Here is a 25,308-nt window from a genome sequence, read left to right on the forward strand (position 1 = left end):
CCCGGCCGGCGGCCGCCGCTGAGGGTCGGTCGGTGCCGCTCCCCGGCCGGGGGGTCCCCGCCGGGCGCTGCCCGGGGCTCCGCGATGTCGAGCGGCTGCGCGGCGGTGCCGGAGGAGGAGGCGGAGGAGGGAGGCCGGGAGCCGCGCTGTGTGTCGGCGCGGTGCTCCTGGCCCTGCGCCCCGCCGGGCGGCCTGGCCCGGGCGCTGTGCCTGCGGCGGGGCGCGGGGGACGGCGAGCCCGGGTGAGGGCGGCGGGCGGCGAGCGGGGGCGCCGGGCTGGGCCGGGCCGGGCTGGGCCGGGCGGGAGCGGGGCTGGCGGGACAACGCGTGTCGCTTCCCCCCCCGCAGCAGCGAGGCCGTGCTGGCGGAGCGCCGGGCGGGCGGCGAGGAGCCCTGCGAGCTGCGGCTGCAGTGCCGGCCCGGCGCCGAGATGGTGTCCGTGGGGATCGTGAGCCAGGCCCGGAACATGGAGGTGTACGTGGGCGAGGAGTACTGCGGCACCAGCCGGGGACAGAGCCGCGGCGCACGCCCGGCCCCGGGGTGAGTGGTGGGCACGGGCGTTCCTGGGTCCCGCACACGCTCCAGGCAACCTCGTGTTCTGTGTGTGTCTGGAAGGGGCTCCTGCTGTTAAAGACCTCATGCCTTTAACAAGGCTGAGAGAATTGGGGTTGTTCAGCCTGGAGAAGAGAAGGCTCTGGGGAGACCCTAGAGCCATTTCCAGTGCCTAAGGGGGCTGCGAGAGAGCTGCAGAGGGACTTTGGACAAGGGATGGAGAGATAAGACGAGGGGAATGGCTTCATAGTGACAGGGCAGGATTAGATGAGATACTAGGAAGGAATTCTTCTCTGTGAGGGTGGTGAAGCCCTGGCAAAGGTTGCCTAGAGAAGTTGTGGCTGCCCCATCCCTGGAAGTGTCTAAGTCCAGGTGGGACGGGGCTTGGAGCAGCCTGGGATAGTGGAAGGTGTCCTTGCTCATGGCAGGGGCTGGAAATGGATGGCTTTTAGGGTTCCATCCAACCCAACCCGTTCTTGGGTTCTGTGAGAGACCTCTTGTCTCTTTGATAAGTCGTTGTCTCACTCTTCAAAGGACAAGAGCGAAGATTTAAAAAAGAAGGCTTTGTTTTCCCCTTCAGTACTTCCTCCCATTCTCTGCCGGGAGAAATAAAGCAATGTTTCTGTTTTAAGTCATTACATGGCACATCTGCTGCTTAATTAGCTAAATAGAAACCAGCCGACTCAGAGCCTCAGGGAGGATGTGTGAATAATGTAATGAACCTCAAAAGCTTCTCTAGTGCACAGTGCATGCACACATATAAGTAATTTTTTACATACATATTTGATAAGATTCATTACAAGTTGCATATAAGCACTAAAGCTGCTATTAGAAAGTAAAAAACTGCTAAAAACTAGAAACTAAAACGGCTGTTAGAAACCATAAATCTGCATTAGAAATGTGTTCCAGTCAGTCTTGTTTCTTTATCTAAATATTTACCATGATAGTGTATTTCTACAAAACAGTTAAGTACTTTGTATATTGATGTCACAGCTTGTTTATTTTATTTTTCTAGTGAAACTGAAGAGGTTACTTTATACCACAAGTACCTTAAGTTTGAATGCCCTGCAACCTCCTGTAGAGTTAAGGTAGGGAGTTGACCAGTATTGTTTTACTTTTCTTTGGCTTTTTAATCACTTAGTCGAATAAATTGCATTGCTCTTAGTAAAATTATTGGTTGTATACACTTCATCTCTTCATATAATCACTTAAAAATCTGTTGGCAGGTACCTTGTCTTGTTAGCAGAGTTCTCTTTTTGAATTTGTATCAGTTTCCTTTTCATGAAGACTATGGTACAGATAATTTAGTCTTAGAGAAAAAACCCATAAACCAGATAAACTGCAGATCTGTAATTAGAACTGTCAGCTCTAGGGTTAAATAAGCTTGTGAAAATTGTATGACCACTACTCTTAAATGCTTAGAAAGTCACTTTGGGGCTCTGTCCCAGTCAGAATTTTGTGGGGAATACCAGCAAGGAGAAATTGGCTTAATTTTCCTTGAAAAGAGTTCAGCATAGTTTTTCCTAGGACTCAAAGAACAATGCATTGTCCCCTACGTGCATAGAAAACATGAAATGTTTTTCCCTAACCAAAGTGTTTTTTTTCCTTCTTGCAATAGCTGCTCTCCTTTGGTGAGAAACAAAGAGTACTCATCAGTAAAATAATTCTAGAAGTGAAAGCAGTGTCTGCAAAACTAGCAACTGATTTTCCTTCACTAGGCTCGAGCATAGATCTAGACAGAGTGCAAACTATGATGGAATCCATGGGATCCAAGTTGTCTCCAGGTGCTCAGCAGCTCATGGACATGGTCCGGTGTCAGCAGAAAGTAAGTCACTTTTCCACAAACATGAACAGTACTGATCTGGCACTTTACCAGTTAGGAATGTTTTAAAATGATTTAATAGTGTTTTTTAATTCACGCTTTCTGCCATTTTAAGCCTGGTTTAGTTGTTGCCACTCAAATGAGTGCAATGAGTAAAGATTGTGTACTCCAGGATTATTATTATTTTATGCCTTATTATAATTTTAAGCTTCACTGCCACTCCTTTTGTCACTGCTTGACAAGGATGGTGGGCATGTTCCCTGGAATGTGTAAAGTGTAGATAGGTGGGCTGGTTTGTCTTTTTAAAGGTCATTATAACCATGTCACCTTCAACTAAAGGGAACATGCTCTCACAGAGCATTTATTTCAGATCCTCATCCTGCAAGGTGGGCTATTTCACCAGAATCCTGAATCCATCTGATGTTAATAATTCGGTTTTGGGGACACAGTGTGGTAAAAATGAAGTCAGTAAAGCTCTTTCCTTACTGAGAGACTGACGAGATAATTAACATTCATATTTAGAAGGAATATAGTTCAAAACTGCTTTTGAAATATTTACATCCCACTAGTAGAATGCTGGGTTATAAAGTAGCTATTGTTATTGCTGTATAATTTACAGTATATTTTAACACTTCAACATTAATGGTATTGTTTTTCTCCCCATCAGAACAGCTTCCCTCTTGGAGACAAACTCACTTGGATCTTGGGGAAAAATTCCGACTTTGGAGGTGACCTTGCAATAGACGGATTGCACAGTGCAGCTCTTCAGTCATCACTGAGTCCATCAGCCAGTGAACCTTTGCCTGTTAAAAATCATTTAACAAGTGAAGCACTGTATAAAGACTTAAGAATAACTCGTGATCTGAACTCAGAGGTACCTGAAAGAGGGAATACTTTGGATTCTGAAAGACTTCCTACCCAGCAAAATGCAGTTGACCTCAGGAATGATTTGAAAGCCGTGGGATCTTTGCAAGTGCAGGAACAAGCAGGTGAAACTCCAAACGTAGCCAACCCACAGGTGCTTCTTCCTTTTCTTCAAAACTTGTGCACTCAGGTGAATCACCTTCGGCTCAAGGATGGAGAGAGGCACCTCGGGAAAAGGGCAGTGGCTAAAGAGGAAGGTGTTCAGAGTGTTGGGTGAGTTAAGTTTGGTGAATCTCTCAAAGTTGTATTGACTATTTATTGACAAATTTAAACAAAATGCATAATGTAAGCATTTTCTTCTCATTAGCATCAGCAGTGAATCCTAGAGTACGTGGTTTTCAAGCCTGTATGGTGATGAACATTGCAATTAATTTTTCAGATGAGCTGCTTGAATATAGGGGTTTTTCCAGAAGAAATCACATCACTTCTTGTTACTAAACTGTCTTCTACCTCCGTTTCAGCTAATTTTAAAAGCCTGTTTCTTCATACACATTTAGTTTGTCTTTCTCATCTACTACTACATTTTAATTTTGATTACTTTTATCCCTAAATTCTTACTACATCATCCCTTTTTCACACAATGTGGCACAGTCTTTCTGCTGTACTTGGTTTGTATCATCCCACTGATCTTTCCTGTCCCTCCTCACTTGTTGGTATTTACAGTGCAGATGTCACAGTGACCCAGTTTGATACCTCAGGAACAATAGTGGAACTTGTGAGATGTAGGAATCAGGATTCTGATGGAGACTGAATATCTCAGCTCCAGTATTTTTAAAGAATACAGATGCAAACCCAGAGAGTTGCATAGTTTGGATAAATCTTGAAGCGCTTTTGCTGACAAGGACAGCCTGCCACGCTGACAGAATACAAACTGTGTATATTGTTGACTTGTGTGGATTTTGTTTTATTTAACTAAACTCTCTAATGCATAATTGAGCCTTTGAAAAAACAAGGTTGAAAGAAGATGACTATATACAATAGCATGTTTATGAAAAAAAATTGAGATTTCAAGTGTGGCAGACAGAGTGTTTTACTTGTGCTAAAAACCTAATGCCTTCCAAAGTTCATTGCCTGATAACTGAGATTTTACATATAAAAGATGTTCAGATGCCCAGATCTCTATATTACTGCTTGTCATTAAGAAATAGTTTATACTTACTCTTATATTTGCTCTTCTTACAGGGTAGAACAACAGCCTATTTGCTCCTATTTGGAAAAGATCATTTCAAAAAATCTGGATCTGATGGAGAGGAAACTAATGGACTATATTGACTGCCGAATGCAGGCTCTTCAGACACACATAGACAATAAAATGTTTCTCTTGATGGACTTGGTTCAGAACTCAAAACCAAGCAAAATTTCACAAGCACACTATGATTCTAATGAGGGATTTTCTAATGGAGAGAGATAGATGGATTCAGAGGTAGGGTTTCAGTGTAAATACTTTAAGGGCCGTTACACTTTACAAAGCTTAGTATTTATGGAGTTAAAACTATAAAGAACCTCAGTGTTGTTAACTTGCATTTTGTTACTGTAATTCTATCCACTGTTGCACACAGTTGTTAGTTTTATGAAAGATCTTAAGAATATGGTTTTTTTCCTAAATATAAGAGTTTTGTATGCCCTTTGTGGCTTATTTATTTAAAGAACATTGCTAGAGGTTGTATGAGCAGTTCCCCAGTTCCAGTTTGAGCAATGGAGCACTCTAAATAAACTGAGTTACTGCATAACTTTTTACCTACTTGTCATCAGTTCACCTTTTTTGGTTGTATTAATTTTTGATCTGAAATGTGTTATCAGTAGAACAGAGTGTAGTTGGTTTGTACTTTTGATTTATTGGCACTCCTGTTGAAGGCGTTTGCTGTTTCATCTCTGAGAGGAACGTTGGATTGTCATTGCCTAATTTAGAATTTAGTTCACGGAGTTGTCTTTAGACAGCTCAGGAAATGTGAACCCAGCCTGGCTTCTTCAGAAGCCTTGTTGGCTGTACAGGCACCTAAATTAGGAGTCCAGGCTCCTTAAGAAATACCTGTAACAAGTCTGTGATACTTCTTTTCCTCCTAAACTACCTGAGTGTGCAGGAACAAGTGACATGAATGTGTACTCAGCAGACTTGTTTATCCAGGTTTCATTATCCTAAGAAATGCAAGTACTTCATTGTGGTCCCTCTCAAGCAGAATCATCCAGACAGGATGTGCTGGGCTAGCTCCAGAAGACCAGAGTTTTCCTTACTGCATCACACTTCCTTTAACCTGTTTGGATCAGTTTTGCTGTCATTTGGGGAAGTAAGAATGTGACTCCAAGCCCCTCTTCTGTGGAAGGTCGAGTTTCAAACTTCATTCTGTTTGTTGCTCTTGGATTCTGGGGTGCACCATTTAAATTGGAGGGTGTAGGGACTTCACAGTAAACCCCTCAGTTGGGTGCCCAGACATTTTTGGCAAAAGCTGTTGATGGGAAGCAGGTGCTGACTCAAATGCAGCATAAGCATGTACAATCCAGTGTCTTTATTTACTCTGCCTGATATTTTCTTCTCCTGGAAAACTGATGTCTTTTGAAGACTGTCAGATCCTGATGGTAGTAAATCCACAGGAGCAGATTTGAAAGAGAGGATAATCTGCTTTGAAAAGACATCTTAACAGTTGTCCCTGATCTTAACTCCTGCCAGGTGCAGTTTCAAAGTGATTCAAAAAGATAAATAGATTTTTATTTTTCTCAAAACAAAAGGACCTTAATTAACTTGTACTTCATGCCTGTAAAGGTGTAAAGTCTATCCTGAGGTAGACACACTCTTTTTTCAACTCAGTGACTTGAGATAGAGTACTAGGTTGAGAGGTTTTTGGGTTTGGATTTTTTATTTGATAACGAAATAGATTTCTGAGCGTTGTTAAGTTCCAATGCTGTTAATTTATTGATTTTTTATTTTTTCCCCTCTTTGGGTGACAAATATGAATAGCAGTTGACACTAAATAAAAATCTCCAGAAGTAGTTAAAACGAGCTCTGGATATTTTGATAGCTGTATCCTGCGTGGTGTTTGTGATGTTTTAGTATCACAGCTACCACAAGGAGAATGTTTGAAATTAAAATCACAAATGCCAGAGTGGAGTTGTATTGTTGCAGGTTTGGTGTTTTTTCAGCTTCTGCTTCAGTGAGGGATTCTGTGTAGAGAGAAAAAGAAAGTGTTTAAAGTTTAGATTACTATATCATTTCAGTGGAAATTAAATAAGCATTTTTTGAGATATTTTCATTTAAGATGACCCGCGCAGCATTCAAATTCTGAATACACAGCACTGAAGAGTTGTAAAAATTGGTAATAAAACAATCCTGCAGAACATGATACTCAATTCTTTTGGTACTGCTGCAGCCAAGTTTCTGCTAAGCAGTGCTGTCATTATGAGAGAGATTTGAGACATTTGCTGAAGCAATATTGGGCAAAAAAAGCAACTTGTGGTTCTAAGCCTGTGCCTTCCAGTGGTTTCCTATCTGCTCCTCAGTAAAAACTCATTCTGTGCTTTAGAATACCTGGTGTGACCTATTTGCCCTTGAATTCTTTTCACATTACAGATGTGTCCACTTTCACACATGTGGATGCAAAATCTTTCACTATTACAGTAAGTGGGAATGTATCTAAAATATTTTTAGAGTTCAGAAAGGTTAATAAAAAAAAAGAAAATACTCTTATTACTATTAAGAGCAAGGTTGATTTTAAATATTTCTTAGATCTGATACCTGAAAGCAAGTGGCCCAATGTGCTTTTCTCAGGTGGAGCTTTGGGCTCCATGAAGGTGAGAACAACAAGCACAGTGGGAGTAGCAATACAAGCTTTTTAAAAAAGCTTTTCCATGTGTTTTCATTTCTGTTGCTCTCAGTACTTTACCACAGTAGATCAGACTGCAAATGGCACTAAAGCTTAGTTGTCTTACAAACACCTCTGCAGCTCTAAGTTAAAGGCATGGTGCTTTTGGTTTCTGCTCCCAAGATTGTCCTTTTAATTCCTGTTCTGGCCAGTGCATGCAGGGAAGGATTTAACCTGGCATGGAATAAGTCAGCTGTGTTTATTATCTGGAGTACCAACAATAAAACTGAGTGAAGTGCACACATATGTATATTTATTTATTTTTTTTTTTCTCTCATACTTGAGTACTCAGCAGCCCTGAGATCTCTTTTCAGGTGGATGGGACCTGCTACAGTGTTAGTTTTCCACGTGTATGGAGAAATGTCTTTTCTGCCTGGAGCTGCAGCCTCTGGAACAGCGAGAGCTGGTGGTGTTGCTGTCACAGATCACAACACACTGGAGATAAACTGATGGAAAGCTCTGCAGAAACCTGAAGGCCCTAAATTTGAATCTTCCATGGTTTTCAAGTGCTGGGTAGGTTACCACAATGTCATCTTTATTGCAGGTGCAACAGAATGTACAGATCTGTTTAAATGGTCCACTTACAACAATCATTCTAAGTGCTGTGAACTGTAACTACAGCATTTAACCAGGGCACTGTTGGTACATGTGGGAATAAAATGGTGTGCTTTTTTCCTTTCCCCAGCATGATATGGTGCATGATGTTTTGCCTAGCTCTGTTTGTTAAACATCTTCAAATTTATCTGTAACTCACTTCCAACCACAGTCTACTAAAGAAGATCATGTGGAAGAGACAAAAGAAGTACAGCTGACATTTAGATTCCATTTCCTCACACATCAGGAGACTAATAAAATTAACCTTACCCACTTCTGATCAAGTCATATGTCAGTGATCCAAAATCAGGCTGTGGAGATGCTGTGCAAGTATCAATGAATGCCTGGAGATTTGGGTCAGTGGAATGAAGAGTCACTTCAGCAAAGAGAGTTTGGTTCAAGTCTACATAGCAGGGGAAGTTTTGTGTGGGCTTGGAGAGCAGATCTGACTTGTAGAAGGCCATGCTGACATTGTACCTTCCCCCATCAGCCATGTGTTGGGTGGCATTGTTTTTTGTTGTGTAAATGACTTCTAAGGTTTCATTGTTCTTCATTCTGCATTCTGCAGTGATCTCTGTGTTCTATCGATGCCATTGCCAGCTGGGACCAGGGAGATGGTGTTGGTGTAAGTGATGCTGTGGCCTTCATCCTGGGAAAGGAACCGTGGGAAGGGCTCAGCTGGGATGGCATGAGCAGAGCAGTTGAAAGCAATTGTGACTAAAGTTACAAACCTGCCCAGCTGTGCTTGTAACATGCTCAAGATACCATGGAAATGTGAAACAGGCTGCAACCAAAAAATGTTATCAACCCTCCTGTTTTTTCAAAACACTGAACCAACCCAGGCAGCAAAAAGGTTAGGGCATAGTGCATGGAGTGTGGGAAGTACTAAAGCTGTGCTCCAGTTACCCTTATCAAAGCAGTGTTAGGAGCTAGCTCTTGGGAATCTCTTGGGGGTAAATTTGTGTGGATTCTTCCATATTTCTTTTGAAAGGTTCATTGATCATCAGATTCTTAAAGAGGAAAAAATGTTTTTTGTACTTCAAGACAGGAAACATGAGGAAACAAGACAGGAAAGATGAGCTGAGTGAAAGTAAAATCAACTTTCTCACATGCTATTCATGCACTGCTTTTACCAGCTCTTATCTTTCATAAGCTCTTACTGGCTTATTCATATTTTTATCTCACAGCTGGCCAGTGGGAAGGAGAAGATCACTGAATCTGTTATAACTGGTCTGCAAGATGGATCATTCTGCTGCAGGTAAGCTTCACTAAAGCCAAGGGAGGCCAGGTAAGACTCGCTCAGAATGATTCTCATGCTGTTTAAAGAGCATGTAAGGGTTGCTGCCGTTGAAAAAGAATCAAAACCAAAAATACGTTAGGACAAACTGCTATGGTCATTTCTCACTTTGTCTAAATCCTTGAACTTGTCGCATGATTTTGGATTTGTCAGTGAAAAAGCTCATGCACACTTGAGGTCATGCAGAAAGTTGCACCAAAATTTCACGCTCAACTTCAGAACTCGAGCAAAAGCACTTAAAACTCATGCTGAAAGTTTAATTTAAAACCCAGTGACACAGAATGGATCTCTGCCTTTATAAAAGGGAAAAGGAATCAGAGTGCTGATGCAGAATGGAGGGTGAGGAAATTGATTTATGTCAGACATTGAGGCTTTAGAAGCTCCTTTCCACCTCAGTTAATGGGAAGATGGACATGCAAGGATATAGGACCAATAAAGAAAATAAGGCCAAGCTCAGGGGAAAGGAAATTACAACACACCTAAACTCTGACTAACCAGTGCAGACCATTTTCCTGAGTACCTCAGGCAACGAACATTTAACCAGACAATAAGAGTTTACCTTTGCATTTTAGCATGGTAACAATGCCTGTTTTGTCCAAAAGAAAGAAAAACTCCGATTTTAAGTGGTGCTGGCCAAAAGAAAAGGATCCAAAAGTGAAAGAACAGGTTTTCTTTTGCACATGGGTCAGGAAATAACTTATGCTCTGTAGGTGAGACTAATGCAGGGTTTTTGTGTGTAATGAGGGTTAAATACAACCATTAAAAAGGTTTAAATCCTCAGTATCAACCATCAGTTCTTTTGGATGTTTCTAAGGGAAGAATCATGTCATAAAAAGAATCAGCATCCTCTCCATGTATCAAGTGCACTCACTGTTGGGCTCCACAGGACCTGGCAGGGGAACACTGGAATACTGAGCTGAAAATCCTCTGTAGGAGTTGGTGTTGTCTGTGGACAGCAGAACTGTCATCACGTTTGAAGAAGACTCAAATGTGGGCTGGGCACACCCACACACTTTCCCCAATAATCCAGAGTTCGTGGTGGGGCCATCACAGACTGCTGTGAAGTCAAGCTGGCAGTTTCTGTCCAATTCCAGGCTGCAGACAGAGGAGAAATCATTCCAGGGAAATCTGAGTACAGACAGCTTTGATCATAATGGAGAGAGGATCCAGTGCAGATTAAGTGTCTGATGAGTTCCACTCAACTGAAGTAAAAGAATGGAGAACAGAACACCACAAATAGGCATTATTAAAACCAAATAAAACATAGAAAAGTTATTACGTTTCTCAATGCCAGGTGATGCAGGACACCTCAGCAACCCTCTTCAGCAAGGTTTGTCACCACAAGCGCTTCAAGCCTCAGGTCTCGTAAGTTCTCTTATGAAAAAACCCCACAACTCAACTATGTGTGACATCACTGACATTACTCAGTAAGTTATGAAGCAGTTGAAGTAATGGCCATTGTATAGGAAACTTTAGAGAAAGTTTATAATCCACTCTGAGCATAGGGTCTCCTTTCTACTTTAATATAAATCTAAAAATAATGGTCTAAAGCAGACAGAGAATTTTCTATGCAGTGCATGCATTCCCACATAAAATAGTCAGGCTTTCTGATGGACTCCAGAGGGAATGGAAAGGTTTAGGAGAGACTTTTACCATCACATATGAAACCTCCTCATTGTAAGAGCATTACAGGGTCAGCCTTCCCCTCCTGCGCTCTCTGGGGTTCTGTAGTCAGACACCACTGGAGCAGCTCTGCAGCAATACTTCATTATCCTACAATAACTACCCTCCTTTAATCAGTGAATTGCTGATCTGAGCACAGAATGGTGATCCCAGGCTGAGCAACCACCAGCTCTTTATTGTTTCTGATTGAACAAAGGAAAAGTGAACAAATCTCCTTCAAAAAGCAAAATGTTTCCCAGTTAGTCACCTGATTCCTGTTACTCCAATAGAGTGTTAATTTATAAAAACAAGCCTACATTCCAGAGCAAAACCTCTTCAAAATCAAGTTCTTAAATTGCAAAAATTGCCATAGGGTGGAATGTATAGAATTATTTGTTATTTACCATTTTAAATGCTTGCAGTCACATTTAGGTGTCACTATTGTGCATCAGCACATTAAAATAAGATTCACTTTAGAGATGTTTAACATTTTGACCTTCTGTTGCCTGTATAAGACTCGTTGTGCAGAAATCAATAAAATGTAACAGATAAACAGATTTCCATACCTGTGAATTCTATCGAGTTGCCTTCAACGAGAGCCAGAGCAGTGAAGAGAAGCAGGAGGAGGAACTGCCTGAGCAGCTCCATTTTGAAGGCAGCTGGGGAGGGCAGGCTTTGGCTTTTCTGACTTTTAGACCTCCTGCTGTTCCATTACCATCCTGTAGTACATGGTATCATGGAGGGAAGGCTTAATCTCTCAGTCACTGGTTCTTTTTAACAGATACAAATGAGAAAGAAGCAGGTGGGCCCATTTTTTAACTGGGCATTGTGTGGAGTAAGTTTAAAGTGCTTTTGTCAGCATTTGTGGGTTCAAGGCACGTTTTTCAGTTGCTTTCATTGAGAGTCTGTTTGGGGATGTTGACATGAGCAGGAGTGTTTTGGAAGGGATTGACAGACTCCCTTGGGAGACACATTGGCAATTTTCTCTTAGCACTGCTCAGCAAGAGCTTGGTTTCTCCCACCTTCATTTTGACTTCTCTCTCTTTAGGTTACACTGGGCAAAATATTCCCTGTCCTTGCTGAGGATTCCTCAGGTTGTAAAGTGCAACTACTGTGAAAGAGTTGTCATGAATATATTGCTGAAACACACAGGGATGAGCAAGGCCAGATTCATGTTTTTCACACATTAAAAGAAGATTGCACTGCAACCGCTTTGCAGGTAAAACTTTCTTAGCCCCACGCTAGAAGCTACAAAAGAAAAAAGGAATCAGCCTCTCCTTCCTGAGGCAAGGAAATAGCACAGTCCCGAAAGCCTGAATTCCTTTTAGCACAACTTTAACAAAGTACCTGTTCCAATATATTTACCCTATTTTTTCTCACAAGGACGAGAGCTCTGAACTCCAGAGTGTTTCTCAGTGCAGCAGTGGGTTCCCAGTCTTTAAAGCTCCTGAGGCTGTGGCTGTGCCAGTGCCACAGGTGTGCTGTTTCCTGGCCTTGGGTCGGGGTGGGACCTGCGGGGTGTGGAAGCAGCCAGGGCTCCCTCAGGAGCTGCCTGGGCTCTGTTCCAACACGGACAGCACAAACCCCACAGCTGAGCAAACAGGGCTTCTTCCAACTTTTCTAGAAAAGTCAAGTCCTTACTGAAACACAGCCAGGTGCTTTTCTTTCATAGTATTTTTTTTTTTTTTGACAAAACCATTTTCTTTTATAAGCAAATGAGTATATGGTGCATTTGTAATGATACTGTATTTCTAATCTCAGACCTATGCCTTCTTTAAAACAACTCTCTGATTTTCAACTCACTTTAAGAATTTTAAATGCAACTGTCTCTTCATCCTGAGATGTACTTACACTGCCTTTGAGTATGGAGGCATTGAACGTATGTTTAAAGATGTTGCACAGCATTTGAATTCCCTTTGGCTTCTGAAAATGCTACATTTGCATTTACTCTGTGCAGCCTTTTATTTCTTAAACCCATACATGTACTTACAAGAAATTTTCAAATGTTAACATCCGTTTTGTGACTGGATATGGATCTGCAGGGAATGTGTGAGCTGGCATGCGGATCCCTGCCAATCAACGCTGTGTCTATCAGAACCAAATGCACTTTAGATCATTACTGGTGAGAAGCAGAGCACAGTGGTGGAGTTTTGTATGAACTGAACACAATTAGAACTGGAAGAATATTGAGAGGGGAACAAAGTCTTGATGAGAAAAAACAGGCAGTTGATCCAATTACTTTTTGTCACTGGGAGTATTTACTGAAGTTTAGGCTTTTACAGATTTGCTAGATAGAAATTAAAGAACCCAGATACAGTTAAGATTAAATACCTCTAGATTTACACCCACTAGTACATTTCTAGAAATCAGCAGCAGATCTTGGAACACAGTGAACAGGTCTGGAGGTGGTCAGCATTATGTCATGGCCAGAAAAGCAGCATTACTCGGGGACAATGACAATGACAACGCCGTCACTTGTGCTTCTCTTGGCTCTTCTCCTAGAGCCTGGGAAGCCTCGGGAAGGAGGCAGTCTGTTGCCTGGGAAGGGTCGGAGAGGAGGAAAAGGGAACCTGATGCCTGGGAAGGGTTGGGGAGGAGGAAAAGGGAACCTGATGCCTGGGAAGGGTCGGGGAGGACGAGGAGGGAACCTGATGCCTGGGAAGGGTCGGGGAGGACGAGGAGGTTGTGTGTTGCACCCTGATACTTTGCACCGTAGGCAAACTCTCTGGGTAACGGGAGCTCTGTAACGGAACTGGACCAGCCTCTGGCCTGATAACTGCTGATTCCCACAGGTTGGGTCCCTTACACACCTGAAAAGGGGAAAAAAAAAAACAACCACATATAAATTGTCATATAATGATTGTGACATGCTCACTAAGCCCATTTGTTTCCTCGGTTACAAGAAACTTTCCTTCAGAAATGTCCAGCTGTGATGTTGCTCACAGCTCACAGCACTGAACTCCTAACACAGATGCCGCTGCATGGAATTTGAATGTCTGTGGGTGTAATATGCATCACAACACATATGAACATCACATGTGTAAAGCACCTGGTGGAATTCTGTTAGCATGTATTAAATCACATTATAAACTGTAAAGTGATGGGGTAGTGGAATTTTACTGGACACTCTGCTATTGATCATGCTTAATTAAAACAAACTAAAGGACAGCCCACCCTGGAAAGAAGGATTTTGGGTTTTGGAAGCTTAGAGCTGTTCATGAAGGATTCCCCTGGACAGCCAAGACAACACCAGCATCCAAGCCCCTCCGACATGTCTTTCAAACCCTGCCAGCATCATCTGGTGCCATAAATCAGTGACTACAGCAAGAATGGCTCCAGGGACTTCTGGATCAACAGACAGGCAGGAAGAATGCTGCAGAAATAGTGGTGTTTTGCAAAATTTTGGTATGATTAGGAACTGGTAGTATGGGCATGATGGAGTAGTCAAATCAAGTTGAACCTGTGCATTTGAAGGGTGTAAGAAAAATGGTGTGAAATCATGTTTGGGGTTGTCCCACCTTGGCTGGGGAACCTCACATGCATGAATAAATATTTACCCTTCCACTGTTACTCTTGGCATCCCAGGTCTCCTTGGCTGGCACAGGTCATTCAAGTATGTCAGCAACACCAGCTTCATGTAGTTAGGCAGGGGAATAAGGTCTGCTGCAGAGGAAGGAATTGAATGTTGATACACCAGAAGTAAACACAGAGCAAAATGCAGCATGTATGAAATACTGGCCTGCTTTGGAAATTTAAATGCGGGCCTGGAACAGCAGCTGAGTGGGGAGAAAATGAATTTCTCTCTCTTTGATGATGTTCCATTAAAAGCTCAGTTCTCCCTCCTACAACTAACCCCAAGGTTAGTGTTAGTGTTTTGTTGTGGAAGAGGGTGAGCTCACTGGAATCATGAGCCTCTCTTTGCCTGTGAGCCCTCCAGAGCACAGGGCACGGGCTGGGCAGCAGCTGGCAGGTTATGGGAGGATATTTCAAGTGGTGCAGACCTAGGCCAGCTCATCCCCTTGGCACTCACCACTCAGGATAATTCTGCTGCCAGCCCTGTATCAGTGGCATGTGGTTCGTGGCTAAGCCATGGCATTCCCAATCTCTCTGCCTCCATCCAGCCTCTCCCCCTTCCCCTGAACTCAGATCCCCTCTGCCAATGGGAACAAGATTGAATTCTGTTTATCCCTCTGTGGTAATCCCCTGCTCAAATGTCTGCTTTGCACCTGATGTTCAGTTAGTTTCCTGTGTGTTTTGCCAAAGCAGCCAAGTGCCTTTTATCAAAGTGTAGCTGATATGGCCAGACTCTAAAAGAATCCCTTAATCTGCTCCATAAGAAACTGAGGCAGAATGTTATCAATTAGTGAGCAGAATTTGCTATTTGATTTTTTCAAAAGATAAAGCCCACTGTAGAAAACTAAGGCTCAAAGCAAATACCACTGAATATGTCAGAAGGATTCCCACTGACTCAGCTTTCAGTGAGGATGCAGCTTTGAAAGTGCACGGGGGCTGACTTTGTAGGAGTGAGGTGATCTGGAACAAATCTGGATTTATATTGGTGTCGTGTGTCTGCCCCAGTGAATTCTAATTCCTTAGAGCTTTCAGCAGAGCAGGTATTCCTCCTGTATCAATACCAACAGCGTTTTTGATCCCTTGATTTGTATGGAAGCGCAAGGAATTATCCCTGAAGTTAAATACTGGATCCATGAGCTGAGGAATGCTGTGGAGACACGGAGCCTTGCCAGCACATCATCAGATCCCGGGTTTGGTAGAGAATTAAGGGTATAAACCAGGGTAACTCTGCATCACTTACTAGTGGCAATGGCTGCTGTTGTTTCAGGATTTGGAGGGACTGATGGAGCAGGTGAGCTTGTCGCTGTGAGAAGAGAAAATATGAAGCTAAACACTGTCCATGTTCTAAATACATGGATGACTCACATGAAACGTAGTAAACTGCCCACCACAGTTGAATAAATGACCAGAAATTAATACCTGGGTTTTCAGCTGCTCTGGACTCGGCCGTGGCTGTCAAACAGAAAACAAGAGCCACACTTCAGTGTCTGTTCCATTACTGTGTGGGCAAAGCCAGGGCTGTCAAGGGGGAGGGGAGCAGGAGTTCATTCAAGCTAATGCTTGATCCCAACATTCTGACCAGTATACTAAAACCACACATACCTGCTGCTCCAGGTGTTGTGTTTTCTGCAGAGGCTGATTGGGGAATTGAGAGAAAACAAAACTACAGGTCAAAAACTGTTTTCCCGGTGCTGGGAGGTGAGCAACACCCAAACTTCAGGAGATTTACAGGTCTCACTCGGGGACTGGACAATGGTGCTGCTGCCCAGGGCAAAATTCCAGAGTGGGAGCAGCCTCAGTGGGAGAAAAAACACATCCCTGTGCTGCCTCTGCCGGGCTCTGGCCATGTGACGGCCCTGGAAGCCTGGGGCTGTTTGCTAAACTCCACTTTGGGTGCTGGGGTCACTGGGGTAAAGTTTCTAACACACAGTGCCCGCACAGTGCCGTGTGCTGGTGAGGGCTGTGCCAGTGCCTCGGTGGGCACTGAACCAGTCCATTCCCCTGGGAAACACGTGCCAGTTTGTGCAGCGATTGGGATGCAGCTCTGGGAAGCGCAGGAAGGCTGGTTTCCTGGGAATGCGATGATCAAGTGCAAATCTGAATTTATATTAATGTCGTGTGTCTGCCCCTTCCTGAGTGCCCTCACCAGGGCCAATGTTTCTCCTTTCCCCTTTGCTCCTTTATTGTGTCTGGAAGCCAAAGGAAAGGCAATTGGGATTATGTCCCATTCTAATAGTTAAACCCATGATATTAAACACACAGTGGAGACAGGGAGCCAGTCAATACATGATCAGAGCATGGCAGACAACTAAACACGTGAGCCAGAGCAGCACTGTATTACTTACAAGCAGTAGAGTCTGCTGGTGCAGTAGATGCTGCTGCTGTGAGAAAGAAAAGATGAATTTAAATAATGTCTGCATGTTAAATGTATATTTTTCCCCCAACACCTGTAGCATGTAGGCCATAGTTATGCTTTATTACTTACTGTTGGTAATGTCTGCTGGTGCAGCACTAAGATCGACTGTTGCTGTGAGAAAGAAGAGGTGAAATGAAATTTTATGTGCATGTTAAATGTATGGTTTTTCCCCCAAGACTAATAGCATGTACGTCAGAGTAATGCTTTTTTACTTACAAGCAGTTACGCCCCCAGGTTCAGCAGTAGGAGAGACTGCTGCTGTGAGAGAGAAAAGATTAAATCAAATATTGTGTGCATTTTAAATGTATATTTTTTTCCACCAAGGGCCATAGCACATAAACCAGAGTAATGCTGTTTTACTTAATACGGAAAGAAAAGGTGCAATTAAATATTGCCTACATTTTAACTATATACTTTTCCTCTGAGACCTACAGCATTTCCTGTTTATGGGAAATCAGGGCTATGAAGGCTGAGATATAATTATGACAGAGCCAAATTTTTATGGGATACCTTGCAATCTGAAGGAATATGGTTTGGGTTTGTTTTTCTCTTTCCCATCCTTTAAATACTGCCTGGTTCAGCCTCTCTCCCCATCCTTGCTGACCCTCTGGCATAACAGATGGTTGGCACAGCCCCACTTCCCCAAAACAGTGGCAGAGCTATTTCCTCAGCCCAGGCTGATTTCTGAGAGCTGGGTGCTTACAGAACACTCCACACATTTATCTCCCTTTCACAGGGAAAGGCTTTCAGAGATCTGAAGTTCCAAATTAGTTTTATGGGCCTGGAGTGTATTTTTCTTTCAGAGAGAGAAATCAGAGACACCACCAACAACATAATTTGGGTCCCTCCTGGTTTGTGGCCATCATAAACTGCACCACGTGCACACACCTTGGTGGGGCAGGTGTTACAAGGTTTTCATTTTGGGACCTTTTGCTGTCACCTGGCAGCCATTTGTGACCAACTAATGCACATCTATCCCAGATGAGGGCCGTGTTTCCTAGGGCTCTTTGTCCCTGGTTCCTTTTTGCTGACCATGATCAAAGCTCCTTCCACCCCAGCAGCATGCCAAGCATTTACTTCTGCAGAAGTTGGCTGTAAAGAGCTGTCAGCAGCAATGTGCTTGACTCATTCCCCAAGATCTAGTTCTAAACAACACTGCCAAATACGAGACAATTGAGAGAAATGCTAATCAACCTGTTGATCCAGGTGCTGAGTATTCATCAGCGATGGTGAAATGTGTTAAATAGAAATTTAAGACTATTTTAAGACTGCATTAGCTGTCTAAATCCAGGTGGGAATAGAGAGAAAGAGGCAGGTTAAAAATTCTCTATTCAGATCCAGAGCTTGAATTGCAGGCAAACATGAATTTGTTGTTATTCAGCTGGTATTAAAAATGGCTTTATGGGAGGGAGTTGCCTTTCCCATTAAAGTTTCTGAATAAATTAATTACTTCATTAATCTGAAATATGATCAGTAATCTCAATTTTTAGGGGACTTTTTCAGAAAATAAAGGTCTGATTAAGTGGCAGTCTTAAGAATCTTTAATGTATTCTTGTTGGGTGCCTATAAGACAGCTGAACAGCCACTTTTCACTTTCAGCAAATCAATAAAAGAAAACAATCAGTACCTGTATCTTTTTAAAGAAAAATCTTTGTTAAATGTCGAATATAATCAAAGGAATCAGTGAGCACTTAATTTTCATGCAACTTTAACACAGTTTACCTGCAATAAGTACAAATTAAAGTATTTAAGTTATTAGAGCTGTAAAGGAGCCTTTTTTTCCCTTTAACCATTGAACAGTGATGCTGATACACATGGTGTCTATAAGTAAAATGAAATTTTCTGAATAAGCAAGACAATCTCATCAAAGCTCTGTAAAATAGTCTTCTAAGAAGGAAACTTTTTGTTTATATCCTTTTGAAAGTGAGATGAGTGGCAGGAAAAAGGTAGAAAAAGAGCGACTGATATTTCTTCACTGCGCTGAAGGGGTTTTGGCTGTTAATTTTTAAAACAACATTTACAGAATTTAGGATAGATCCTACATCTGGAACATGAAAACACTGTTTGAAGTAAGGTTAATGGGTGGAGCAGTAAGTAAATCTCTGTTAAACTTTCGAGTGCTGGCGCTGAGTCACAGCTGTGGATTCTGACAGCAGAGGTAAGGCTGTAGAAGACAAGCAGTGTTAAAAAGAAGTTTTAAAGAGAGGAATTTTCAGTTGCCTTGGAAATTGTTTATCATGTTATGCAGCATCTTGGAGTAGCAGATGGTGTGGATGTTACACAGCCACAGCTCCCAGACCATGAGAACGGGGACAGCTTGGAGGAATGGTTCAAGAACACAGAAGGCTTGAGAATCATGAGCTCTGCGGGAAGCTTGAAAGAGCTGAATTTAGTTTATGTAGGAAGTGTCTGTCGCTACTCTGAACAGGGTGGCCACAAGTCCCTTTGCACCCCAGAGTCTGGGAAAGCCAAAAGAGGAACTGCAGAAAATACATGTAAATAAAAGATGTTTAAATAGAGTGTCCCAGCCTTTTTTGTGGTTAATTATAGGTCAATTCAGAGGCAGAGTACATAAATATCTCCCTGGGGGGAGGTTTGCATAGGGGTTTAAAGGTACTAATGGCATCAATTCCTGCTTTGTTAGAGCAGGAGGTGGGACAGCTGGAAGGGAAGGTCCCAGCTCAGCTGGTGTCTGATTCAAAACTGCCCTGTCTGGTGAAATCGTGATTTGAAGATTTTTTAATATCTAAGAAAATATTTCATAAACTCATTAAATCAACTCTTCATTAAAAGGTTGCAAAGTGTTTTACAAAATAGGTGCCCCAACCCAGAGCATGGGGCAAGGTGGGATGTGGGCACACACAGTGCACCACGATCAGCTGTGCCTGGCTCCTCCTTACCTTCACTCCCTGGAAGCAGCAGTGCTGGAGGTGGCTCAGCACTGCCTGTGGCTGGGGCAGATGTGCTCAAATTGCCTGCTTCTGTGGCAGAAAAATCTGTTGAAACTTTTGCCATACGGTCTGTCTGTCCCTTAGCTCACTGAGGCTCCAAATTGACTTTGCAACTCAGAATTTGCCTATATAAGCTGTGTTTAGGATTCCTGGTGTAGTTACTGCCTCAGGCTCTGCATTCACTGAAGTGGATTCAAAGGAGGAATACTGGGATTTTGAAGGGACTGTGAAAGTGTTGAGGAAATACATTACTGGAGAAAAACATCAATCAGTGATAGAAAATAGAGCTGATGATTGCTGATATGATTTTGATTATGTCCTTGAAGGAAAAGAGACTTGGGTTGTAGCCTCTAAAATCTGATAATTTGAGTCAAAATACTCAGATGAGGTCATATTTTGTTAAGATTGAATATAAGCTGAATTTTTCTTCACTGAGACAATGAACTAGCAATTGACTGATCCTGAGGTTTATTAATTTATTTTAACCTACAAATGTAATTTATTTTGAACAAACTCAAGCACTAATTTTAGATTTTATGGCGTTGTGTCTGTATCTTACCTTCAGCCACTGTGGAAAGGATTTCTGCAGCTGAGGTAGTCACATCTTCTACATATAGGGCAGATTCTGAAGTATCTTCAGAGGCTGTGAGAAAAAGGAAGAAATGTAGAAACAAGAGGGAAAGAGCCAGAGGTAAGGCTGAAAGACTGAGAGCAGCTCTTGATGAATTTAAGTATCTTCAGATTCCATAGTTCCAAGCGTGCCCCATCCAGCTCCCCTTGCAGCAGGCTCTGCCCACAGCACTCACAGCCCCCACCTGGGTGGTGGCAGCAGATTGGCACTGAGCAGGCCAAGTTCAAACAAGCACCAGCTGCACTGAGAGATGCTGATTTTGCAGCATATCTTGGCTTCTCCACTGATGTCCCCTCCTAACTCAAACCTATAACCACCCTTTTCTGACATGCAGCATATTGTGCAAATGTCCTTTACCTGCCTCTGGTGTAGCTGGGATTTCTGATGCCCTGCTTTCCTCCGTGGTGGTGGTGGAAGGAAGGGAGGCAGTTGTGCTAGGGAAGGCTGAAAGGGTGAGAAATTAAGTGGCTTCGAGCAGCAATTAAAAGCTTAAGAGCGACTTGAAGAGCTTGTGACTTGCTTTAGGTCTCAGGCTTAATAAAAAAACTGATCTAGTGGGTGGTATCCCTGCCCATGGGAGAGGGTTGGATCTTTAAGGTCCCTTCCAGCCCAAACCATTCCATGATGATCAGTCTGCTGAATAAATGGAGAGGCTGAGGGAAATGAGTGCAAATGCCTGGCTGTGGTCCTTAACATTGCCAGAGCTTTTATGAATTTTGGACACACAAAATGACAGTGAGCTGGACAGTTTTTCTTCGCAAATTTATAAGTGTGCTCTTTATAGCTACAACTCAGATATTAATCAGCAAGTACATGTATCCCTGCCCTGTCCTGACAGGCTGGTATTTTTCAAGTGAAGATGTTGTAGGGGGATTGTTCCTTCACAAAGGAGCAACTAAGGACAACTGTGTTGTCTGCTATGAGGATATTTACAGATTTACATGGTCACATCTTAATTTAGCTGAAAACCCCAAATTACCAGAGTGTTTGTTCTGAAAAGCCCATGCAGAATGGCTGCTCTTACCTTCTTCAGCTGTGGCTGGGATTTCAGGAGCTGATGTGGTGACTTCCTCTGTGACAGTCCTGGGTGCAGAAGACGCATCTGGGGCCAGTTGAAGAAATACAAAGCAGAGAGAGATTGGCAGCAATTAGGAGTGAACATGTGAACGGAGGTCTTGATGAAGGTGAACAGTGTTGGGTTTTGTGGGACAGTGAGTCATTGCACAGCCTTTTGATTTTGATTACAAAAAATTACTTTCACCTCATTTAATATTTATTAACAAAGGCAGTCGATCCCTGTGGTGTTTCTGACTGCTTTGTTTCACTACTAGAGGTGCAGCAGTCACTTGGAAAGATGCAAAGGGGCCATTGTGAAGGGGAATAAAACGTGGGATTTGTCTTGTGCTTTGGGAGTGAATTCCAGCCCCCGTGTGTGCCTCACCTTCCTTGAGGGCTGCCATGGTCTCTGGAGCAGGCGATGTCTCAGACTGTGCTGGGGTTGAGCTGGATGCAGGGGAGGAACCTGCAGAGACATGGCAAAGATCTGTGAAAGCATTCATACTTTGGGTTTCACGGGAAAGAAAGCCACATCCCTGGACTTTAACTTTTGCTCGTGTGGCTCAGAACAACAGCCTCCAGCAGTCGTTGTAAGTGAACTTGGGAGAATTGTGTTCCTCCTGTCTGCTTTAAACAAATGGCATCTGTTGCTCAAAATTTCCACACGTGACATTTGCAGCTTGTTTTTTAACCTTGCCTTTACCAGCAGAAATCAGGGGTTCTGTGGTAGTTGTCGCAGTTGCTACTGTGTTAAAAGCTTAAGAATAAATGGTTGAGGGAACCAGCTTTTCATTTCTGTGTTACATAAAACGTAATAAAAAATAATCATGATTCTATGGTTCTACATGATAGAAAACTGCATTTTAGCACCTGCTCGTCTGTGACTGTGTGTATGAAGAGCATAAGCAACACCTAGAAATCCCAAGAAACATGAGTAGAATCTGTACATTAAGGTTTCCAGGTTGTTATTATTATTTCAGCAGAAAAATGAAATCAGAACTTAGACCTGGAGTGTAAAGACTTGCCTCATGTTTTCGCTGATTATTAGTAGGTAAGAGGCAAACACATTTTGTATTAGCAATGCAAAGAGCAGAAATAATGTTGCAGTGGATGAATAAATAGTAATTTGGAGCAATAACTTGTAATTCAGAGCATGTGCCTTTCTAGAAAACTGTCTGCCAAGGAGCTGTAACCACATGATTTTTTGAGTTAAAACAGACTCTGAGCGTTGGGGAGGCTGTAAAGAGCTAATGGGCTCCTGCCCCAAAAGCCCTAGCTTACCTGTCGGTGCAACTGTGGAGTACATTGCATCTGTGAACAGCAGAAAAGCGCAAAATTTTACTTTATTGGGCAGTTATTTGTGTATGTATTATTTATTTATGTATTTGTGACAAGAATTATTTTTGTTTCCACTCACACATGTCTGGTTTTCAACTGAATGGGCCTCTATCTTCTCCTTACTCTTTGCCTTTCTTATCTTGGGGGTTGGCTGTAATCAGATGTTGACTAAAGTGGTCCTGAGCTACCTGCTTTTCACTGTTTTCCTACTCAGGGCTTGCTGTCCAGTGTTGGTATTTTGTCCAAGACATCTTTTGCTCCTCCATCACTCAGACCTAAGCACAAGAAGCACCCCTCCCTCCACATTTCAGCCCTGGCCTGATTTCCAAGCTCCACCCTGATGTTTCTTGCATTTATGGTGAACAGGATAGTCCGACGTGTTTTTTTCTTATTATTATATTTTATTTTTATTATTATTTTTATTTTTACCTGAGCAGATGACACCAACATCCTCATTGAGTCCACAGTTGTGCCTGCCCCAGCCGGCGTGCCGGCAGTCCCAAAGGTGGGATTCAGTTCCTCTACACTGCACATCATCCAACTGGATATTTTTTCCACTGGGGCCAAAGTAAGACAGTCCCAGCACAGAGACAGCTTGGCCACAGTTAAGTTGTCGGCACACAACTTTGGCACTGTTCATATTGAAATAATCATCACAGACTGTGCCCCATTTTCCATCATGATAAACTTCAACCCTCCCGGCGCATCGGGACCCTCCAGATTCCAGTCTCAGCTGTGGCTGTGGTGGAACTAAAGCAAAAGTTGACAGGTAAATCTCAATTTGTTTATTTATAGCTAAACTTCTGATGTCTAAGCTTGCATCCCCATGGCTCTGCTGCGTGCAGTGCCTGATCTACCCTGGTAGGGTGTGGCTGGCCGTGCTGCTGAGGCACAGCTCACCCAGAGCTGGCCCAGGGAACTCCGCACATCTGCCAGGTACGTTCACACTCAGGAGCTCATCTCTTACCTTTGTGTTGAAATTTGTCTTTAATCCAATCTGAAAATTTTTTCCATAGTGAATCTGTGTCTCCATCTGGCAGGTTCCACCAGGTTCCACTTGCTGTGGCAGAGAAGGAAACATATTAGCCCTGACGTAATACATCAAACTCTTGTTTTGTAAATAATTCTATACAGCCAGACCTTAATCTACACTCTGTGATATCCTCTTTTTTTGTAAGGGATTGGCAAGGCTTTTTCATGGTGCCTATGCTGATAACCAAAGCTCAAAGTATCTCACTCAAACTAGCAAGATTATAAGTTTGAAGGAACCAGTCATGCAGAGCACATTTCCACCTGGATCTGGCCAGCTGCTCTGTGTTTCTTTCCCCCTCTTTCTCTTTATTTTAAAATGTACAGTACAGAATAATTTGAATTAAAACTAGAATATTAGAAGAAGAACATTTAGAAAACAAGTTTCACAGACTATTCACCTCATGAAAGAGGAAAAAAGGAATATTCTTCAGCCTTCTTCAGTCCATAACCTTCACAGGTTATATTTTGAAATATAGTATCTTAATATAATATTACATATATTATATATACTGTGTTATGTATTTTGAAATACATCTATTTTGAAATACATCTATTTTAAAATACATCTATTTTGAGATATAACCTATGGATCTGGACTGAATCTTTGAAGTAGAAGACAAAGTAAACCATCAATTCTGTGGTACAAAACTCATCAGCAATATGAGAGAGAATCATATCTCTCATATATGAGAGAAGAGAATCTTTGCCACCACTTCCCAGCAAACCAGCCTGTACTAGTAAATAAATGTGACTGTACCATTCCCCTGCAAGCATGAACATGTTTTAGAGGCAGTACCTGGCTGAGACAGGAGAGTGGTGCTCAGCAGAAGCAGCCAGGTGAGACGCACGTGAAGGTCCATGGTCGTTGGGGGTGGTCTGTTCTAACCCAGCACAGCTGCAGAATTTATACCAAATGGGTTCTGGTCTGCATCAAAGGTGTGTGCTGTGCAACCTGATCGCCCTCCCTGAACTTCCAGATCGATGCCAAGGAAGTGATTTAGTGAGGATTTTCCTTTCACAGGGTACATCCAGACACCCGGATGAGGAGATCCAGCTCACAGAGCCGTTCCGGACTGGCCACCAAGATCTTTCCAAACACTCCCTGGGCACCTTTGTGGCCCTGTGTTGATGGTGTGGCTGTTCCAGGAAGCAGGGATTTACTTTTGGAGATTAGGCTGTTTGGTAAGGATTCTCATGCCACCCATTAAGACAGTTTCCAATTTACGACCGTACTAACCCAGGTTCAATTGGTGTGAGGATTGTGCCAAAAGATTAGCACCCTAAAAATGTCAGGCAAGCCTCAAACAAATTCTCTTTGTCTGCCACAAATTACTCCTGTAAGAAGCAGGTTTTATGTTTTTCCTAGTTTTCCTGGCTCCGCTGTAACCTGGGAGAAGATCCCTCCAGCATGTTTCAGATCTGCAGTTCTCTCTGTCTCACTTGCAGCCCCCAGAGCAATAAAAGAGCTGTAAGAAATACTGGCCAAGGCATGGCTGGACAATTGCTAATCTACAACAATCAAGGAAATGGAGCAAGACAGGGCCACAAGGTGCTATCAAGATATTTTTCAGGTGAAGAGTAGGAGCTAGCACCAGGTTTTTATGCT

General features: G+C 42.8%; 2 protein-coding genes across 3 annotated transcripts; one reads left to right on the forward strand and one right to left on the reverse strand.

Moving 5' to 3' along the window:
- The first annotated feature begins 8 nt into the window (after positions 1 to 8).
- Positions 9 to 7,398, forward strand: C6H10orf88 (chromosome 6 C10orf88 homolog). Of its 2 annotated transcripts, XM_039554201.1 has the most exons (7): positions 9 to 242; positions 349 to 540; positions 1,568 to 1,640; positions 2,171 to 2,183; positions 2,271 to 2,377; positions 3,042 to 3,511; positions 4,481 to 7,398. In XM_039554201.1, exons 1-7 carry the CDS (start codon positions 85 to 87, stop codon positions 4,707 to 4,709), a joined length of 1,242 nt encoding a protein of 413 aa, XP_039410135.1. In that variant the 5' UTR covers positions 9 to 84; the 3' UTR covers positions 4,710 to 7,398. The 2 variants fall into 2 exon arrangements, with proteins under 2 accessions (XP_039410135.1, XP_039410134.1); XM_039554200.1 differs by having other exon boundaries at positions 2,171 to 2,377.
- On the reverse strand, positions 6,285 to 24,562 carry CUZD1 (CUB and zona pellucida like domains 1). Its single transcript, XM_039553976.1, is given in 10 exon segments — positions 6,285 to 6,454; positions 7,433 to 7,518; positions 7,520 to 7,696; positions 8,017 to 8,308; positions 9,915 to 10,138; positions 14,263 to 14,368; positions 20,205 to 20,288; positions 21,718 to 21,798; positions 22,614 to 22,643; positions 24,499 to 24,562. Coding segments are annotated over 10 exon segments (1,314 nt in total).
- Positions 24,563 to 25,308: the final 746 nt, after the last annotated feature.

The sequence above is a fragment of the Corvus cornix genome, chromosome 6 (assembly GCF_000738735.6).
Source record: "Corvus cornix cornix isolate S_Up_H32 chromosome 6, ASM73873v5, whole genome shotgun sequence".
NCBI classification, from domain to species: domain Eukaryota; kingdom Metazoa; phylum Chordata; class Aves; order Passeriformes; family Corvidae; genus Corvus; species Corvus cornix.